Source organism: Delphinapterus leucas, chromosome 8 (assembly GCF_059928025.1).
Source record: "Delphinapterus leucas isolate spDelLeu-1000000601 "Yukka" chromosome 8, BTC_Dleu_Yukka2, whole genome shotgun sequence".
Lineage (NCBI taxonomy): Eukaryota > Metazoa > Chordata > Mammalia > Artiodactyla > Monodontidae > Delphinapterus > Delphinapterus leucas.
The window spans coordinates 107,934,693-107,952,884 of record NC_143136.1 but is presented as its reverse complement, the minus strand read 5'-3'; the positions used below and the strand labels follow the sequence as shown (position 1 = coordinate 107,952,884).

Sequence of the window (18,192 nt, the reverse complement as noted above, 5' to 3'; positions counted from 1 at the left end):
GAAGAGGAGTCCTACATTTTGCATATAAAATCTTCCTGAATCTCTGGCTCACCCTTGATCTACACATGTGTGGGGAAGACTCCAGGTAGTCCAGCAAAGGCTAAAATAACTGAACAGGGTTTCCAGGTGCTGCTCACCAAAGGGAGGCAGAGTTTGAATCCACCCAAGTTAATTGTCTGCCAAAATGAAAAGTCAACACTCTCTGAAGGAATACAACAGATTCCAGAGTCTCTAAACATATCATCCCCAAATGTCTAGGATACAACCCCAAAGTACTAGATTTCTGAGAAAATAACAGTCAGGTACTGGACATATGAGGAAACAGGAAAACATGACCATTCTCAAGAGAAAAGGCAATCAGTGGAAACTGGCCCCAAGATGAACCAGATATTGGATTAATCAGAAAAGGTTTAAAAACTACCATAACTGTGCTCAAAGATGTAAAGGACACTATGCTCATAGTGGATGAACAAACAGGATATCTTGGCAGAGAAACAGAAACTATAAAAAAGAACCAACTGCAAACTCTAGAATTGAAAAATATAATATATGAAATTTTTAAAAAATGTTGGATGGGTATAATAGCAGACTGGGGAAGACCAAAGAAAAATCAGTGAATGTGAAGATAGATTAATAGAAACTATCCAATCTAAAGAACAGAGGAAAAAAAAAGAAAGCAGGGATGAACAGACCCTCAGGGATGTGAGGGATAATATAAAAGTCTTCCATAGGTTTAATTAGAGTTCAAAGGAAAAGAGAGAGAGAATGAAGTAGAAAAAAACATTTGAAGAAATAATGCCCCAAATTCCCCCAATTTGGTTAAAAATAATAACTTAAAATATGTGAACCCTTGAGATACAGTAGTCTGTCCCTGAAAGCAGTATACACGGTTCTTTAAATTTCTATAAAAACACAATTCCTGTAAAGCAAATTGTATATAAAGTAAAATATATATAACATACATGAGGGACTTGCCCATTTAAACGGACTTGCATTAAAGCTGGTTATCAAATGAATCACCAGCCCATGATGAATTTGTCTTCCTAAAACTGGGTTTCACCCAGGGGTTTTAACCCAGAGCAAATAGAGAACCCTTGATGATAACGTCTGCTGTCCTGAGACCCAGCCTGCAGGCCCCAGGGTAGGGAGCAGGATAGGGCTGCAGCCATGGGCTGAGAGCCAGTGAGGGGTCCCATGTTCTGAATGGGGTGCGACGGGGGTGGGGACTGACCTGAGGCTGGGCCGCAGGATGGCATAACCCACAATGAACTGCACCTTCTCCAGATTGGACATGGGTCGTTCTGAGATGGGTTCGTCAGGATCAAATGCCTCTTCCCTGATATTCAGCTGGCTGGCCACCTTGAAACCCAAAGGCGGCAGTCAGGACAGCTGAGATTCTTCCCATTTGCAAAGGAGGAAACCGGGTGAAAGCCTGGAATGCTGCCGCAGGCCAGCCAGCGGGCGTCAGAGCTGGGAACAGGCCCAGGTCCCCTGTCCCTGGGCTCACCTGGCCCGTGGCCCTGGAGGACTGCTTCAGCTTCATGGAGGAGATGTCCTTGGTCCCTCTGTCCCTGTGGTTGGGCCTCTGTGGATGGAGACAGTTCTTGAGGGATGGTGAGCTGGGGTAGCACCTCCCAATCTGACCCAACAGTGCCTAGGGTGGGGCTAGTCTTCAGATACCCCAGCCATTTCCCAGCCGATTGACAAAGCGCCAAGCAGCCCCTCATCTTGACCGAGCTGTGCAACACTGACGGGTGTGCATTGCCATCCTCACAGCTGAGTGAGGAAACAGAGGCGAGGGAAAGTGAGAAACTGGACAAAAGCTGCTCGGCCAGTCACCCGCCCTCTGGGAGGGCTCAGGACTGTCCTGATTCCAAAGCTTGGACCTCTCGCCAGCCAAGCGGGCTGGGTCTGAGCCCAGGTGCCCAGGACAGCCCCAGGCTATGGTCATTCTCTGTGACAATTTGGTGGATGAATTGGAATACACTCCACCCACTGCAAGGTAGGGGCTTTCCCAGAGATCAGAAGATTCTAAGCTGCGGGGCCTGGTCTGGGTGGGGAGGGGTCTGCCCCCAGCCATCGAGATCTGCTGGTCTCCTTAGGCAGGGGTCACACCCTGTCCTGATGGTGTCATGAGAAGTTGCTGCCAAAATTAGAGCTCAATGTGGGACTGGGTCCAGGGCTGGGCACCAGCTTCTGGCTGGGCTAAAACTGGTTTGCCACACAGGGGACAAACATAAAACATGGTAGGCTGGCGGGCGAGGGTGGGCAAGGCTCACTCAGCCCACTGCTCCTCCTCGGGGGGCACATGGTGGCTGCTTAATAAGTGTGCAGGAAGGAATATTTGAGATCTGACCTCTGGGAAGACAGTCCTCCCTGTGCTCACCTTCCAGAGGTGCCAGTGGCTGGACCACCTCCCAGCATCCCCTCCCTGAGAAGTGGCCAGCCTCCAAGGTGGCCCCCAGTGGCCCTTGCCTCCTGACATTCTCACCCACCGTGGCATGTAGGCATTGAAGCTTCCTTCCTGCTGTCTCTCTGAGGTCACTCATTGTGGAGGAAGCATATGTGAGAACACTCGGGCAGCACCATGGAGAGGCCCAGGTGGCCAGAGCTGAGGTCTCCTGCCAGCAGCTATGTGAGGGAGCCATTTGGAAGCAGATCCCATAGCCCCAGTCGAGCTTGGAGATGACAGCTTGACTGCAACCTCACCAGAGACCTTGAGCCCGAACTAACCAGCTAAGCTGCTCCTGACCCTCAAAAACTGTCTGAGATAACGAATGTGGGCTGTTTCAAGCTGTCAAATTTAGGGGGTAATTCGTTACACAGCAATGAATGACTATTACACTCTGCAGAGCCCACATCTCTAGAGGTCAGGGAGTCAGGGCTTGAGTTTGGGCAACTTCCATGTAATCCCTGGATCAGATCTGGCCACGTGATGCCAGGCTGCAGACTCCCTTAGATGTCTATGCAGTTGGTCTGCACACAGGACCTCACAGCTATCTGAGCTGAGGTATGGGGCACTGTGATATTGTGATTTCTAATAAGAAATATATATTTGGTCTTTGTCCCCATTACTGGCACAGAGCTCCTAAAACCCTTGGAATTTCCTATGATAAAGGTGTCTTTTTATGTTAATGAGGTGACTTTTGGAAAGCACCTAAGGGTGGGTCTGGTTGCCAGGGGACAAGGGGAGGGGGGGAGGGGCGGGACATTGAGTTCAGCTGGCTCAGTGGCCAATGATTTCATCAATCGTATCTATGTAATGAGGCCTGCGTAAAACCCCAAAAGAACAGGGTTCAGAGAGCTTCCAGGTTGGTGACCACTTGGAGGTTTAGCGAGAGTGGTGCCTGGAGAGGACATGGAAGCTTCTTTTTTTTTTTCCTATTATTTATTATTTATTTTTTGGCTGCACCGTGTGGCTTGTGGGATCTTAGTTTCCCGACCAGCGATTGAACCCAGGCCCTCGGCAGTGAAAGTATGGAGTCCTAACCACTGGACCACCTGGGAATTCCCCATAGAAGCGTCTTAATCTTTCCCCACACCTTGCCCTATGCATCTCTCCCATCTGGCTGTTCTGAGTTGTATCCTTTTACAATAAACCAGTAATGTAGTAAGTAAAATGTTGCTCCGAATTCTCTGAGCCACTCTCCCAAATTTAACCCAAGAAGGGTGTTGTGGGAACCCTTTGATTACAGCCAGTGGGTCAGCAAATGAGGAACAATCTGGACTTGTGCTGAAGCAGGGGTCATCTTGAAGGATGGAGTCCTTCATCTGTGGAATCAGACACTATCTCCAGACAGGTAGTGTCAGGATTGAGTTGAATTGTAGGACACCCAGCTGGTACTGAGAAGTCTTGGTGTGGGGAAAAACCCACATCCGCTGGAATTGGTGTCAGAGTCATAGGCAATCGTGGGACTCCTAATGCTGGTGGGCCCGAGTGCTATCACTGCTGTGTCATTCCTTTGGACTATTTTGGTTAATTCCACTAAGATGACATCATGAAACCAGGGCTTTAGGAAGGACTTCTGACCAAAAATGGATGTGAATTAACCTTCCATCAGAGGACAGGGCAGAACATGGGTAAAGAGTTTGGTCTCTGAATTCGGCAGAATGGATTCAAAGCCCAGCTGTGTCACACGTATTCACTGTGATCTGGGGACAAGTCACTTCACTTCTCAGTTTCTCTAGCTACAATAAACTTAATAATCCCTACCTTGTAGGGATGGCTCATCTGGAAATTAACTGAAGACAAGCAACTGGCACATAGCACGTCACCAGTCAGTAATAACATCTGTTGTTAGTATTACTGTCCAATGTTCAGGTCAAACCCAGTGTTCAGAGCCTGGGAGATCCTCTCCTATGATGACTGTATTAATTCACAAAGTCCTGGGTGTAATGCCTGACTCATGAGTTCCTGAGTGCCATCCAAGACTGAAAAGCCTCAGGGGCCCCTGGGTCCAGCAGGTGATGCTCACTCCACGTCTTGCCTCCCCCTTCCAGTCCAGCTTCCGGGGCCTGGGGACCCCGGAAGGGCGTATGCCCTTTGTGCCCCCGCCCACTGCGCACCTGTGTGTATCCGCCGTGTGCCGGAGGCTGGGCACCGCTCTCCCTGCCCGGGGCGTCATGGATCTGCCGCATCACCGAGCCACCACGCAGGGTGTTCCTGGCAAAGAGCACTGGCTCCGGGATGTCACCCATGAACCTCAGGATGATGTTCCACACAGCCAGGGCGGCCTGGGGAGACGGGGACAGAGTGCCTGGCTGGAAGCCAGCTCCACGCAGCGGGGAGCCCACAGCACCCCGTCCGTGCCTGGTTCCCGCTGAACCAGGGGGAGGCCTGAGCCACTAGAAACCAGAGAACCAGGTACCGAGCAGTCGGCATCCTCCTCGTGGTAAAGCAGAGGGTATCGGAGGGGCCGCCGGATGTGTGTGTGGCTGGCTGATTTCTGAAAGTAGGTCACGGCGAACTTGGGGAAGGTGTACTCGGCCAGGCCGTCTGCGTCCTCCTCGGGCTCCTCCATGATGGGGACCGTGTCCAGGTCAACCTCGGGTAGCTTCTGGGTCCTCTCTTCCAGATCCTGGGTGCCAGTGAGAGAGAGGGACAAGGGTCTGCTGTCCTTTAAGATGTGACCTGGCAGCGTGTGCATCTTTGGGGGCCAGGGAGCCCCAAGAAGGGTCTGTCTGGTTATTGACGGGGTGCAGAATTATCCACTGCCCCTTGTGTTGGGGACCTCCCCGACCCTCACCCTCGGTGGGCCCCTGGTGGGCTGCCGGGTGCTGGGCGGGCCTCGGTGTGAAAGCCCCAGGTACCTGGCACCCTCTGCCTGCAGACCTGGGCTCTCCAGACACTCCCCACTCCCTACCCGCTTCCTGCTTGCTTCTGTCAAATGCTCCTCCAGTGGAGGGGGGCCGGGCTGCCCGCACTGCACAGATGATTTATGTGTGTGTGGGGGAGCCTGGGCGGGGGAGGGGGAGGCATGAGCACCTTGGGGGGCGCCTAGGTCACTGGCCCAGAGCAGGATGTGGTGCGAGTCAACGGGACAGCCCCGGAGCTGCCCCCAAATCAGATACGCCCTCCTCCTGCCGTGCGTTTTCTACCTCGGGTCCCCAGGTCACATACTGCAGAGCAGCAGCCACCGAGGTGCTCTGTGACAGGGGCCAAACGCACGCGGGAAACGCTGCCCGATTGAAAGCCCAATGACATTCGCGCAGTAAAGGCTCTAGGAAGCCTTGCAGGTAAGAAACCTGCTCAATTTGAAAGGGTTTGACCACAGAGACCCTCGCTCCTGTTTTCCCTGCATCTTCACCCAGGACCGCAGAACTCACTTCAACACCTACCTACTCCATCGGCTCCCCGAGCTGAGTCTTGGCTTTTCAGTAAAGCCTAGAGGTTGGCCCCTAGACAGAGCCCCTCTCGCTGCTGGGCCGGCAGGGCCTATCTTACCTCGACGTGCGGTGTGGCCTGGCCCTCCTGCCCGCCTGTCAGGGAAGGCAGGAAGCCGAACACCTGTTCCACCATCTCCGTGTCGGTGACGGTGTCGTAGATGGACTTACGCTTCCTGCTGGGGACAGCGCTTGGGCTTTTCTGCTCTGCAGCAGGGATGACCAGAGGCTCCTGCACAGACACCCCGGGGGGCCACGGTTACCACAGGCCCGGCTGGGGCAAGCCCCTCCCGGGAGCCAAATAAACCTCCTCCCGCCATATTTGTCCAAATCAATACATTTCCCTCTAAAATCCTAGGTTTTAAAAGCGACAGGGACTGGAGATCAACCAGCCTGGGCTTCTCCTTTCCCGGGGGATAATTAGAGGTCCAGAGAGGGGAGATGCTTGCTTGTCCTCACAGGGTACCACGCCAAAGCCCGAAGACCCCCAGAACCTAGCTGCAAAACCCACTCAGGCCCACCTGGCCCCTTCACAAAGAGTACCAAGGCTCCCCTGGGAGGGGGCCCTGGGCCTGCCCTGGTCTGTGGCCTGTCCGGGGCCATGTGGGTGCAGGAACACGCTGCTGACGTGTCTGGGGCTCTGCACTGTTTCTTGCTCTGGCCACTGTGCTAGCACTGTACCCCGTGGGCCCCTTTTCATCTACGGAGCAGGGGAAGGCTTCATCCTAGGCCCTCTTTCCTTATCACCACTGCCGAATGAGCAAGTTCTGAGGGGTGAGGCTGAGTCTCAGGTGCTCTCCGAGTGGAGGAAATGGGATCACGCAAGGGTGAAATTTCAAAACGCAGGGATACGCATCTCGGCGCTGCTCCCCTGTTCCCTGCCCTCCCGCCTCTCTTGCCTGGACTCTCTTGAAGGCTCCTCTTGGTATTTCTTGGTATTTTTGGACCTGGAGGGGGCAGGAGTATCTGGCAAGAGCCCTATGTCGCTGCCCATTCCTTCCGCCTACCCTCCCTCACCTGGGCCCAGCCACCTCCCACCTGCCCAAGAGGGCAGTGACCACCTACATTGGCTTTCTGCCGCCGGAAGTTCCGCCGGACAGCTGCGCCCCTGGCGTACGCCTGGATGACCACCACTGCCCTCCTCTTGGCCTGGACCTGCTGGCGCACCAGGTAGCCCCTGCAGAGGGCTTGCAGCTGGACCATCCTCTGCCGCATGTCCTGGTACTGCTTTGCCAGCAGGTGGCTCCGGGCAATGGCCTGCAGACGCTCAAGACCCAGGAGGACCTGCGGAGGCAAGAAGGACGGGCACTCACAGAGAGGCCTGGGCCCAGCAGGGCACAGAGCAGAGAAAGGCCTGGTCCCGAGGGGACAGAGAGCAAGGGGCAAGGTGTCCTCACAAATTAGCTTTATAGTTACCTGCTTTATGGCATAAGCGCTAGTGCTAAAATTTTATGTGCCTGTGAGTACAAGCATATTAAATGAGTTAGTTACACTTGTAAAGCAGTTAGAACAGAGCCTGGCATGAAATTAGTGCTAAAGAAGGCTTTTTAAATGGCGTCAATAATAAAGTAGTTTCCTGGTAGTTCTACCAGTAACAGAGAACTGGTTTGGGTGTCACATGCGTGATACGATTCCAGAGGCCTTGCTTTTCACACCTGCAGCCAAGTCCAGCCAGCTTGTGTGGAGCTAGAGTACCTGTGTGGAGGCCTATGGCCGGCTCCATCAAGCTAATCCCTCAAGGATTTTGAAAATAAAGAGGAAATAATAAACTATGAGTACCTGCTTCTATGCTGCAAACACACCCTAGGCCACAGCAGTCCCTAAGCCTCTGGGATGGCTCCTGTTGGCTTCTGAAAGACCAACCTAACGGCTGCCAGGTGTGAGGGGTCATGCTTCATCTTACAGGTTTGGAAGTCACACAGACACACATCCAAACTCCAGCTCTGCTGCTTACTGACTGCGTGCTCTTGGGGAAATGACTTAATTTCTCTATGCCTCGGTTCCTTGGCATACAGCGTTGGCTTAATAATAAATAACCCTGGTGGCGCAGTGGTTAAGAATCCGCCTGCCAATGCAGGGGACACGGGTTCAAGGCATACAGCGTTGGCTTAATAATAAATAACCCTGGTGGCGCAGTGGTTAAGAGTCCGCCTGCCAATGCAGGGGACACGGGTTCGAGCCCTGGTCCAGGAAGATCCCACATGCCACGGAGCAGCTAAGCCCGTGAGCCACAACTACTGAGCCGGCGCTCTAGAGCCCGCGAGCCGCGGCTGGAGAAAGCCCGTGCGCAGCAATGAAGACCCAACACAGCCAAAAATAAATAAATAAAATAAATAAATGTATTAAAAAAAAAACTACATATAAGAAATTTAGGAAAAAAAAATAATAAAATGATGCACACAGAGCAACAGGCCCCAAGGAGCCTTTCCATCCATGTCAGCTGCCAGTGTGCCCTTGTGAGCACGGAATGAGGACAGGTGTGGGTCAGTTTTGCTGACGTGACCACGGCATGTCCCGACCACAGTCGCAGCCATGACCAAGGCAAGCAGTCAAACAGGCCCCACAGGACACGGTTCAAGGTTGCTCTGGTTTGCTTGTTGCGCAGACACTCGTTAGCAGTGCCTGTGGTCAAGGAAAAAATTAGAAAAAAATGCTTGAAACAGAAAATAATCAATCCATTAACTTATTCTGTTGCCTGGAAATTGGGAAAAAAAGCCACCATCTAATTTCAGAGCAGGACATCTCATTCTAGCCCTGGAGATGCCCCAAATTCTGCAGGAGAACGCTTTGAAACCCGCAAACTGTGTGACCTGACACTATGCTAAGAAGAGTGTGTGGGGTGCTGAGGTCCAGATCATGCCTGTGGCTGATGTGATGCTTCCTGCCCCAGCTCTCACAGTCATAAACAATCGTCAACATTTGTTTCTAATTGGACGGCTGCTCCCGCAGGTTCCGCCTCCCACGTGAGTCTCTTACCAGCTTGAAGTTCCTCCTGCTGTAGTAGCCTCTCCACCAGGCCTGGAGGGTCACAGCTGCCCGCCTCTGCCTTAGGAACTCCTTCCTAGAAGCGGAAATGCAAGTCAGTGGTAACAACCACAGACATTTTAAAGCCTTTGGGGGGAAAAACTGATTTTGAAAGAAGAGAGGGAATGAAATGTTGGGGGAAATGAATGCATACAATATTTCTTTTCCAGAAGCCTTTATAGGCTGAAAGACAGACAGGTTAGGAGCTTAAAATCTACTGCCAACAACTAAATTTGTGAATGAGGACAGTTCAGTTTTTATTTACTTATTTATTTATTTAAACTGATCTTTTTTCTTTTTCTTTTTCTTTTTTTTTTTTTTTTTTTTGCGGTACGCGGGCCTCTCGCTGCTGTGGCCCCTCCCGCCGCGGAGCACAGGCTCCGGAAGCGCAGGCTCCGGACGCGCAGGCTCCGGACGCGCAGGCCCAGCGGCCACGGCTCACGGGCCCAGCCGCTCCGCGGCACGCGGGACCCTCCCGGACCGGGGCACAAACCCGCGTCCCCCGCACCGGCAGGCGGGCTCCCAACCACTGCGCCACCAGGGAAGCCCCTCTTTTTCTTTTCTTTATTTTTTTTTGGCCATGCCACGCAGCTTGCGGGATCTTAGTTCCCCAACCAGGGATTGAATCTGTGCCCCCTGAAGTGGAAGCGAGGAGTCCTAACCACTGGACCTCCAGGGAATTCCCGAGGACAGTCCAGTTTTTAGAGCGAGGAGAATAAATTTCCTCATTTCCCCCAAAGATCTCTGAAGGGATAAAACCCATTTCCAACTTTTTATTCGTTGTCAGACTCTGCCCCCTCCTCTGGCCACTAGCCCAGGGGTTTACCAGAAATCAGGTCAGAAGTCTCAGGACCAGAGCTCCTCTCTGGGGGCAGGTCAAAGCAGAGGGCTGCCCCCAGACCCAGGCAGCCTGGCAAGCTCCAGCAGACTGCTCCCTCCACACGGAGGAACTAGGGCTGAAAGCTGGAGGAGGTAACCTGAAACCTCGCCTCTTGGGGAGTCAGAGGTGCATACAGGATGTACCTTTTCTCCCGCACTTAACTGAGTTTTCTTATCACTTCTAATAATTTTTCAGGGTATTTTCTTAGGTTTAGGACAGTAGATCTCAATCATATTAAAAATCATCTTCGGGGAGTTGGGGGAGGGGGAATTGGATGAAGGTGGTCAAAAGGTGCAAACTTCCAGTTATAAGATTAAGTACTAGGGATGTAATGTACAACATGATGACTATAGTTAGCACTGCTCTATGGTATATATAAAAGTTATTAAAAGAGTAAACCCTAAGAAGGATTTCCATCACAAGGAAAAAAAAATTTTTTTCTTTTGTTTCTGCATCTGTATGAGATGGTGGTTGTTCACTAAACTTATTGTGGTAACCGTTTCATGATATGTATAAGTCAAATCATTATGTGGTACACCTTAAACTTGTACAGTACTGTAAGTCAATTATATCTCAATAAAACTGGGGGACAAAAACCAAAACAAACAAACAAAAAAGAACAAGAAAAAAATCATCTGGAGGACTTCAATATTTATTGATGTCTGGGTGCCGTCCAGTCCAATTAAGTCAGAATCTTTGTTGATGGGTGGACAATATATGTCTGTATATCTATCTATTCAATATTTTTTGGTGCATGTACACACACACACACACACACACACACTCACATGATGATTCTAATATAAGGCCAAAGTAAACAACTGAGTTATCTAAAAATAAAGATAATTTGTCTCCTTTCTAATATTTATACCAGTGATTCTCAACTGGGGGTGATTCTGCCCCCCAGGCACACTTGGCAATGTCTAGACACATTTTTGGTTGCCATGACCGGGGGTTGGGGAGGATGCTACTGGCATCTAGTGAGTAGAGTTCAGATGTTGCTAAACATCCTGCAATGCCCAGGACAGCCCCCTATGACAAAAAGTTATCCAAGCAAAATGTCAATAGTGTTGAAGTGGAAAAACCCTGATTTCTATATTTTCTTTAAATTTCTTGTCTAATTGCATTGGCCAGAACAGCAAGAACACCATTAATTACCAATGGTGATCACTTCTGGGAAGACGGAGTAGACATACTTTCCCTTACTCCTCCTGTTAACTACAACTAAAAACCCCTAGACATTATACATAAAACAAACATTAAGAAGACTCTGAAAGATGGAGAGAAGAAGGAAGACCAGCTAAGGATCTCAGACACAGTGGTAACTTCTCTGGATTTCTTTTTGCCTCACATACCCCAGACTAGGAGTTGAAGAAGTAGGCAATCCAGAAATGACAATGGGCACAGACCAGAAAGACCCCAAGAAAAGGCTTCTCTCTCTACCAAAAGGATCAAGAAAGGGGCAGTTTAGCAAGACAGAAAATTTTTAGATAATAACCAAGTCTACTCCAGTGAAACATCATGTAAACAACTGTGGTTCCCCCACCTACACCAGAAGATGCCCAGTGGAAAGCCTAGACATCCACCCTCACCTGGGTTGTGTAGGAAGTCATCCTTGATGGGTAGTAATGAGCTCACCCCCAACAATGGCAGTGGAGACCACTGGGGAATCCTGAACCTGTATGGCCTTCTAAGCCACACCTCCCCGCCTCATGACCCTGCTTGCTGGCGCCCATGGCCGCTATTCCCGTGGCTCAGCCACTTGCTCGCATTTTGTCCTCTCTGGGTTTCCAGGCCTTCCTATGGTTGGCAACGGGCCGACAGGACAGCAGGGAATGGCACCATGGGACCTGCCGAGCCCCCTGGACGTGGTGAGGGGGAGGGAGGCGGTAATATGGCTAATTTACTGAACCTGCACTGAAATTCAAGCGTTATCTTCTTACTGACAAGGAAACCGAGTCAAAGACAGTTCTTTTCTTCCCTCCAAAACCAGCCACCTCATAAAACCAAACCCATACGTTCTCTAAGACAACTGAAGGAGAACGCCGAGATATAGTCGAAACCACAGCTGACGCTTCATTGGGCTCTTGCTTCCACGGTGGAGTTTGCCCTCCACCCCAAAGATTCAAATAATGTATTAGAATTCTCTGGCCAACACAGGCTGCAGTGTCCCTGGTCAGGAGGTCCCGACAGCGCTTCTGCCTCAGTTACCCCGAGAGGGGGACCAGTGGGAACGTGTGGCCCTTGGGGGGTACAGGCCTGCCCAGGGTACATGGCGGGTGGGTGTATGGGCTGGGACGGGTCAGGGCAGGTACCTGTATCTGTAGCCCCGCAGGACTCTCTGGATGCTGACTGCAGCCTTGTCCAGGGCCTGGCTCCTCTGTACCGCCAGCAGGGTTTCCTGGTTTTCCTGGGATGGGAGAGATCTCATCATGCAGCTGCCCTGCCTCACCCCTACTCGCCCACCTGCAGCAGTGTCTCAGACTCTTCCCACACGGCTCCTAGGAGGGCGGGCAGGGGATGGGGCCCTCATGTTGCCACCGATGTGGCTCAGAGCAGAGAACCGCAGCTACGTCCCCAGCCCCAATCCAAGAGCTTCCCATTTTAGTTCTTTCTTCTTGTTAATTCGATCTGGGAAATTTCACTTCTGCTCTGGAGAAACCAAGAGGGGGGCAAAACATTTCCCCAAAGCTGTATTTTATTTCCCAAAATTCATGTGCAACGTTCATTCAGCTGTAATACAGATGCATGCTTGTTTCCATATAAACATGAATTCCAGCCTTTGCATAGAATTCAGAGTGTTGAGGTCATGAGCCGTATTCATCCCTGAGCGGTGACTTTCCCTGGCCCACCTCCCTGCTCCCCCTGGATCCCGGGCCCGGAAGGAAGGGGCTGTCTTTGCGGAGTAGAGTGCAGCACAGCCCTTTGGTAAGTGATGAGCAGAGGCCAGGGGCTTGGTGGCCCTTCCTGCCCCCATCAGTCTTGCATCAAGCAAGCACTGGGTCTCTTCGTGTGCCTGGGTGGGCCCTGGGGACACAGAGATGGACTAGACCCCCGACTGTGGCCTCACGGAGCAGCCAGGGAGGGGGAGGGATGGAGGGGTGGGCACTCACCTCTCCTCCTTGGCCATCCACCCACGCTGACCCCACTGTCCATACCGCACCCTCCTGGGCAGCGGCCCTGGGACTCTCCAGACCTCTTCCCTCTGCCAGCCTCACCTCCCCAGTGGGGTCTGAAGCCCCTCTGCTTCTTCCTTCCTGTCAAGCCCCAGAGTCCCAGCACAGGCAGACCTGACTAACGCCTGGACCTACGGACAGACCCACTGGAGAGCTGGGGCTGGGAGGACAGACAAGGACGTTTGGGCAGGCTCTACGGGGGAGGAGGAGAGAGTGGAGGCCTCGGGAAGGGCAGTGGGGACGAGGTGGGGTGCGGGGCCGGCTGGCAGAGCCCTGATTCTAGCCCTGATCTTGTCTTTCTCGCCCTGCTGACCTGCCCAAGGCGTGTGAGGCTAGGAGACAGGGAGGTTCTCTCCCTGTGGCTCTCTGACCCAGTTCGCAATCCTGGAGGGCCCGAAGGCCAGCCTCAAGGGCGGGAGGCTGCCTCTGAGTGACCTTGAGCCTCCCTGTGAGTTGATGGAGAGGGAGGTGGGAGGTGGGAGATGGTGCTGCTTGTACTGACCGGCCAAGGAGCTGTCATGGGGGAGGGGGCACACTGCCTCCTGCCTGAAGCCCCGCCTCTCCAGGGAGGCAGGGGCGGGGCTTCCCCAGGTCTGACTGCAGACTGTGGCGGGCCTGAAGGGCTGTTCTCCGGGTCAGTGGGAGACCTCCCTCAGCTCCTTCTTGCTCTCCCGCGGTGGCTTGGAGGCAGCCCCTCCTTCTCCTCAGGCCTTGCCCTAAATGTCCTCCTCTGAGAAGCCCCCGGGCTTTCACGGCCGGGCTCTCCCCGTGCCGTCCTCCTCCCTTCCTCCCTAGCGTGGCTTTCTTGAGGGAGGGGCCACGCACGGCCCAGGCGCCCACGGGCACCAGACCAGCCACACAGGCTTCCGGAGGCTGAGGACCAGCACGTACAGGGTCTCACCTTCAGGAAAATTTTGGTCTTTCCCATTTTCCAGTCTTTGTCTGTGCCCAGCCTGCTTTCGGCGATGCGCAGGGTCATCTGGCGAAACTTGCCCCGAAGCTGCCAAAGAGAAACAGGACTGGCTCTGTGGAGTCACGCCGGAGCCTGAGGTCCCTCCTCGGGGGCTTCCTAGGGAGCGGGGTCCTTCTGCTCCCACAGGGGTCGCCGTCAGGGGCTCCTGGGCCGGGGCACAGGCACTGGGCACCCTGGATCAAGGGTGGGGCCCAGGGGACCATGAGGCCACCACACCTTGTAGGGCCTGGGGCCTCAGTGTGGCCGTTGGACACAGGCAGCCCAAACTTCAGGATGGCTGAGTGTTCGGGGAAGGCTAGGAAGCAGGAAGTGTCCTGCTCCCTGGCCACTTATCATCTCTGTGACATTCTGCCACGTAAAAGAGAGTGTTTGCTTTTAACTGCGGATGCTCCTAGAAGGAACATATTCAGCCGCTAGCCTCGTCTAGAGAAGCGGAGCAGGAACGGGGGTCATTTCAAAGCTTGGAGTCCAGGGAGGGGCCCTGGGCATCAGGTGGGCAGCCCGCTTGGAACGGCGGCCCTGTGGGCGCCCAGAGGCGGCTGGGTTCTGCGGATGCGCACGCCGCCTCTCGGGGCCCGTGTGCTGGGCTGTGGGGACACACACCTCCGTGCGCACGGCGCTGGGCAGCAGGACGCGGAACCTCTGCGAGAACTCCTCGAACGAGTAGCGGATGGGGAATCCGGACTTGCGGATGTGCACCGTCTCCATCATGCCTGAGTAGCGCAGCTGCCAGATGCATAGCTCCCGGTTGAAGAGCTGTGGGCGCAGAGGAGAGGGGCTGATGGCGCGGGCCTCCCCCTTCCGGACCTCCCTGCCACCAACCCTTCCGCTGTCCACCAGATGCAGGAGAACCAAGCAAACGCTTGGTTTCATGAACGGTCTGTTTTGAAGGGAGATATTTGGTTGAAGTCGCTGCAAAGTCCTGGAAGTGTTTTCCAAGGAGCTAAAAAGTCGATAACATACGAACTGGGACATCCACAAGAACACCAAATGCTTCCCACATTTTCAGAATATGCAAAGTATGAGGAATATCGAAGTGTTTTTGCATATGCCACATTTAAAATTTTTTGAAGTGCCCCCAAGCAATGATGCCAAAAAACACAGTTTCCTTCTGGCTTTGCCTGTGTTGGGGTGACCGGTGCCCCTGCAGTCCTTCAGGCTGGGGCTCCATCGTGCCTCTCACACTCTAGTGGAAGGAATAAGTACCTTTCCTACTTTGAGTCAGAAAATATTCTAAACTTAGTCTGTCCATCCTCCAGAGATGGGTATTTGGAGAGGAACTTGGCCACGATGCTTTGCACAGGGGTATGGGGTCTCAGCCATGGCCCCAAGACTCTGCATGCCTGGGACCCTCGAAAGCCCCCCTCCACCTCCAACCAGGAGTGTCTGGGGACTAGGGGCAAGCCGTCCAATCTGGCAAGCCCACCAGCACCTGGAAACACGGAGTGCCACAGAGGCAACTGCCTGTGGCATCAAGGACCGCACAGTAGTTAGTTTTGGGCAACTCCTTAGCTCCCATTTATTATTTCCGGTGGGCCTGGTGCTTTTCCTTTAATCTTTACAACAGCCCTACCTGGTGCGGTACTTAGTTCCAACTTAAAGACAAGCTGCCTGAGGCTCAGGGCCATGCTCCTGAGTGGCTGAGCCAGGGTTCCTACCTTGAGCCTTCCTGGCCCCTCAGCCTGGGTTCCCCTACACCCGCACAGCAGCTACCAACTCCCAGAAATGTCTCAGCCAGGGGCACCCACAAGACCTGAGAATGATCTTCAGGCCCCCACCTGTGGGTGTGGGTAGAGGACCTCTGGGAGCACAGTTACTCTCTAACATCTGTGCATTGTGCCTTTAAGGAAGACACACTTTGGATCTCCTGGGCCAGCCTGAATTTCATATGATTTTATACTTTTCAAAAAGGCACTTCATTTAATGTAATATTATTTCTTTTCTTAAGATTTTTTTTTTTTTTAATCATGTTATCTCCTCTCAGATGGCATCTCCGAGTTTCTGGAATCCTGTATTTGCAGCCTCTGGGTGGGATTCCCAAGCCCATGTGTCAGGGGCTGGGCAGGCAGCAGGCTCCCACCCCACCACACACATAAGCAGATAAAGCTGCCTTCCAAGGGCTGCATGGCCTCAGGTCTTGGTGACCAGCAGTTGGTGTCAGTCTCTAAAATCACAGTACTGGTTGCTGCCCCTTGTGGAATGTGGTTTACTTATGCAGATGTGGCAAAAACGTCATGTGCAATCCTTGCTGCTCCCTGCAGGTAGGCAGGTCCTGAATTTATGGAAGAGAAAACTGAGGCTCAGAGAAGCAACACACCTGGCCAATGGCAGGCGAATGGCAGGGCTGAGACAGTTGAGGTCCGGGTGATCCAAAGCCCTGAAGGTCACAGACCTTCAAATGGCCTAGACTGGTCACCTTGCCTCAGTACCCACATCTGTAAAATGGGGGCAGATAGCTCTAAAGCTGCCCAGACACTCGTGCAGGGAGTGACATGACCCCAGATGCCATCAGACTCATCCAGTAGAGGCCTTCTCCCTCCCTGCATTACCAGTGGCTTCTTGTACTCATTGGGTTTGATGCAGCGGATGAAGTAGGGCTGGCGGTTGGTCAGGATTTTCATCAGCTGGTCCAGGGACTGCTTGAACTGGCCCGCCAAGGTGGAGGGCCGCTTGCCGGAGTCTGCAGACTGCAGGCAAAAGCACAGGGCACAAGTGGGAGGCTGGGGAGCTTGGCCTGGGGCACAGCTGACCCATGGCACAGTGAGGGCTTCTGCCGAGGTCCTGCAGGTGGGCAGGGCTACATTCATCCAATCGCTCATTCATTCATCTAGCACAGGTTCCTCAAGTGCCTATGTGTGCAGGTGCCCAGCTAGACTGGGGACCCAGAGCCAAGTAAGACAGGGCAAGCCTCCTGTCTAGGGGTGGGGCCCCCCAAGTGGGGCGCACAGGTGATGCACCAGGGTGAGGAGCGAATGTTTTACCTCACCATTCTACATGTTCAGTTTTTGTATCGGTTTTATATGCTTATTTTGAATGTTTTACACTGTACATTGTAAGCATTATAGTAAATGTATACAGTTTTAAAATACATGTATTAAAATGATGGATGCAAGAGAAAACAAAAGCCCAAGCCCCGGGCCAAGAGTAGTGTGTGTTTTTGTGCAATGCTGGCCTTGGACAATGCTCCTTGATCAAACCTTTCCAAGGTCGAATGCTCTTGAGTATGTACTGCCAAATTGCGTCCGTCTGGAGACACGAGCTCAGCATTCAACACCTCTGAAAGCAGGATGCGGTCACTGGCAGGCCTAATGACGATGGGCAGCATTTTCCTGTTGTCCTGGTTTATAAAATAATGTGCATTTCCCTCCACTGTCATTCTGTTCCCTGAAACCTGTGGGACATGCTCTGGTGTCCCCACAGGGCCAGGAGTAGGCTGTGCTCCGGCCTCAGCTGTGACGTCCAGGCTGGCTCTGTGAATGCAGAGGGTCTGGCCCAGCTCCGCCTGGTTCCAGACCTGGGCAATTCCTGCACAGCCTCGCGGCTCCTTGGTGCCCCCCTGGGCTGGCTCTGCACGTGGCTGTGCTGTGGGCCCTGGGCGCTAAAGCCTCAGGAGTAGAGGTGGGGGTTGGGATGATGAGAGGTCAAGGGCACCTCAGTGTGGCCAGAGCTGACTGTGCAGCATGCGGGGGAGAGGACAGGGGGTGTCCTCTGCTGCACCCACAGTTCCTGAGCCCCTGAGCCGGCCTCATCTCCCTGCCTGGGCGTGGGGGTGCTCCTCGTCAGGTGACTCACAGGGCTTTTCTGGAACAGTCACTGTTAAGGGGTGAAGGCATGGCTGCCAGGGGGTGCACAGACCCGCACCCTGCTGGGGCGTCCTAGGCTGCTCTGAGGAGCACCTGGGGCTCTCTGCTGCCCACCTCCCTGGCCAGGAGCCTCAGTGCTGCTGCCACCACACCACACACACCACACACACACACACAGACACCACATAGTACACACACACCAGATACCACACACCACACACACACACCACATATCACATACCACACACACACACCACACACCACATATCACATACCACACACACACCACATACCACACACACACACCACACACCACACACACACACCACATATCACATACCACACACACACACCACATACCACACACACACACCACACACCACACACACACACCACATATCACACACCACACACACACACCACACACCACACACACACACCACATATCACATA

The 18,192-nt window shown here is 53.1% G+C and overlaps 1 protein-coding gene across 1 annotated transcript in view; it reads right to left on the bottom strand.

Moving 5' to 3' along the window:
- Positions 1–18,192, bottom strand: part of MYO7B (myosin VIIB) — a 77,980-nt gene that overhangs the window by 22,853 nt on the left and 36,935 nt on the right. Inside the window, exons 15-25 of the mRNA XM_089915928.1 lie at positions 16,486–16,623; positions 14,540–14,692; positions 13,865–13,963; positions 12,103–12,197; positions 8,860–8,944; positions 6,949–7,167; positions 5,945–6,115; positions 4,869–5,078; positions 4,567–4,734; positions 1,508–1,585; positions 1,232–1,359 (exon numbers count right to left, since the gene is read on the bottom strand). Coding sequence (XP_089772054.1) covers positions 1,232–1,359; positions 1,508–1,585; positions 4,567–4,734; positions 4,869–5,078; positions 5,945–6,115; positions 6,949–7,167; positions 8,860–8,944; positions 12,103–12,197; positions 13,865–13,963; positions 14,540–14,692; positions 16,486–16,623 — 1,544 coding nt within the window. The remainder of the gene's footprint in view (positions 1–1,231; positions 1,360–1,507; positions 1,586–4,566; positions 4,735–4,868; positions 5,079–5,944; positions 6,116–6,948; positions 7,168–8,859; positions 8,945–12,102; positions 12,198–13,864; positions 13,964–14,539; positions 14,693–16,485; positions 16,624–18,192) is intronic.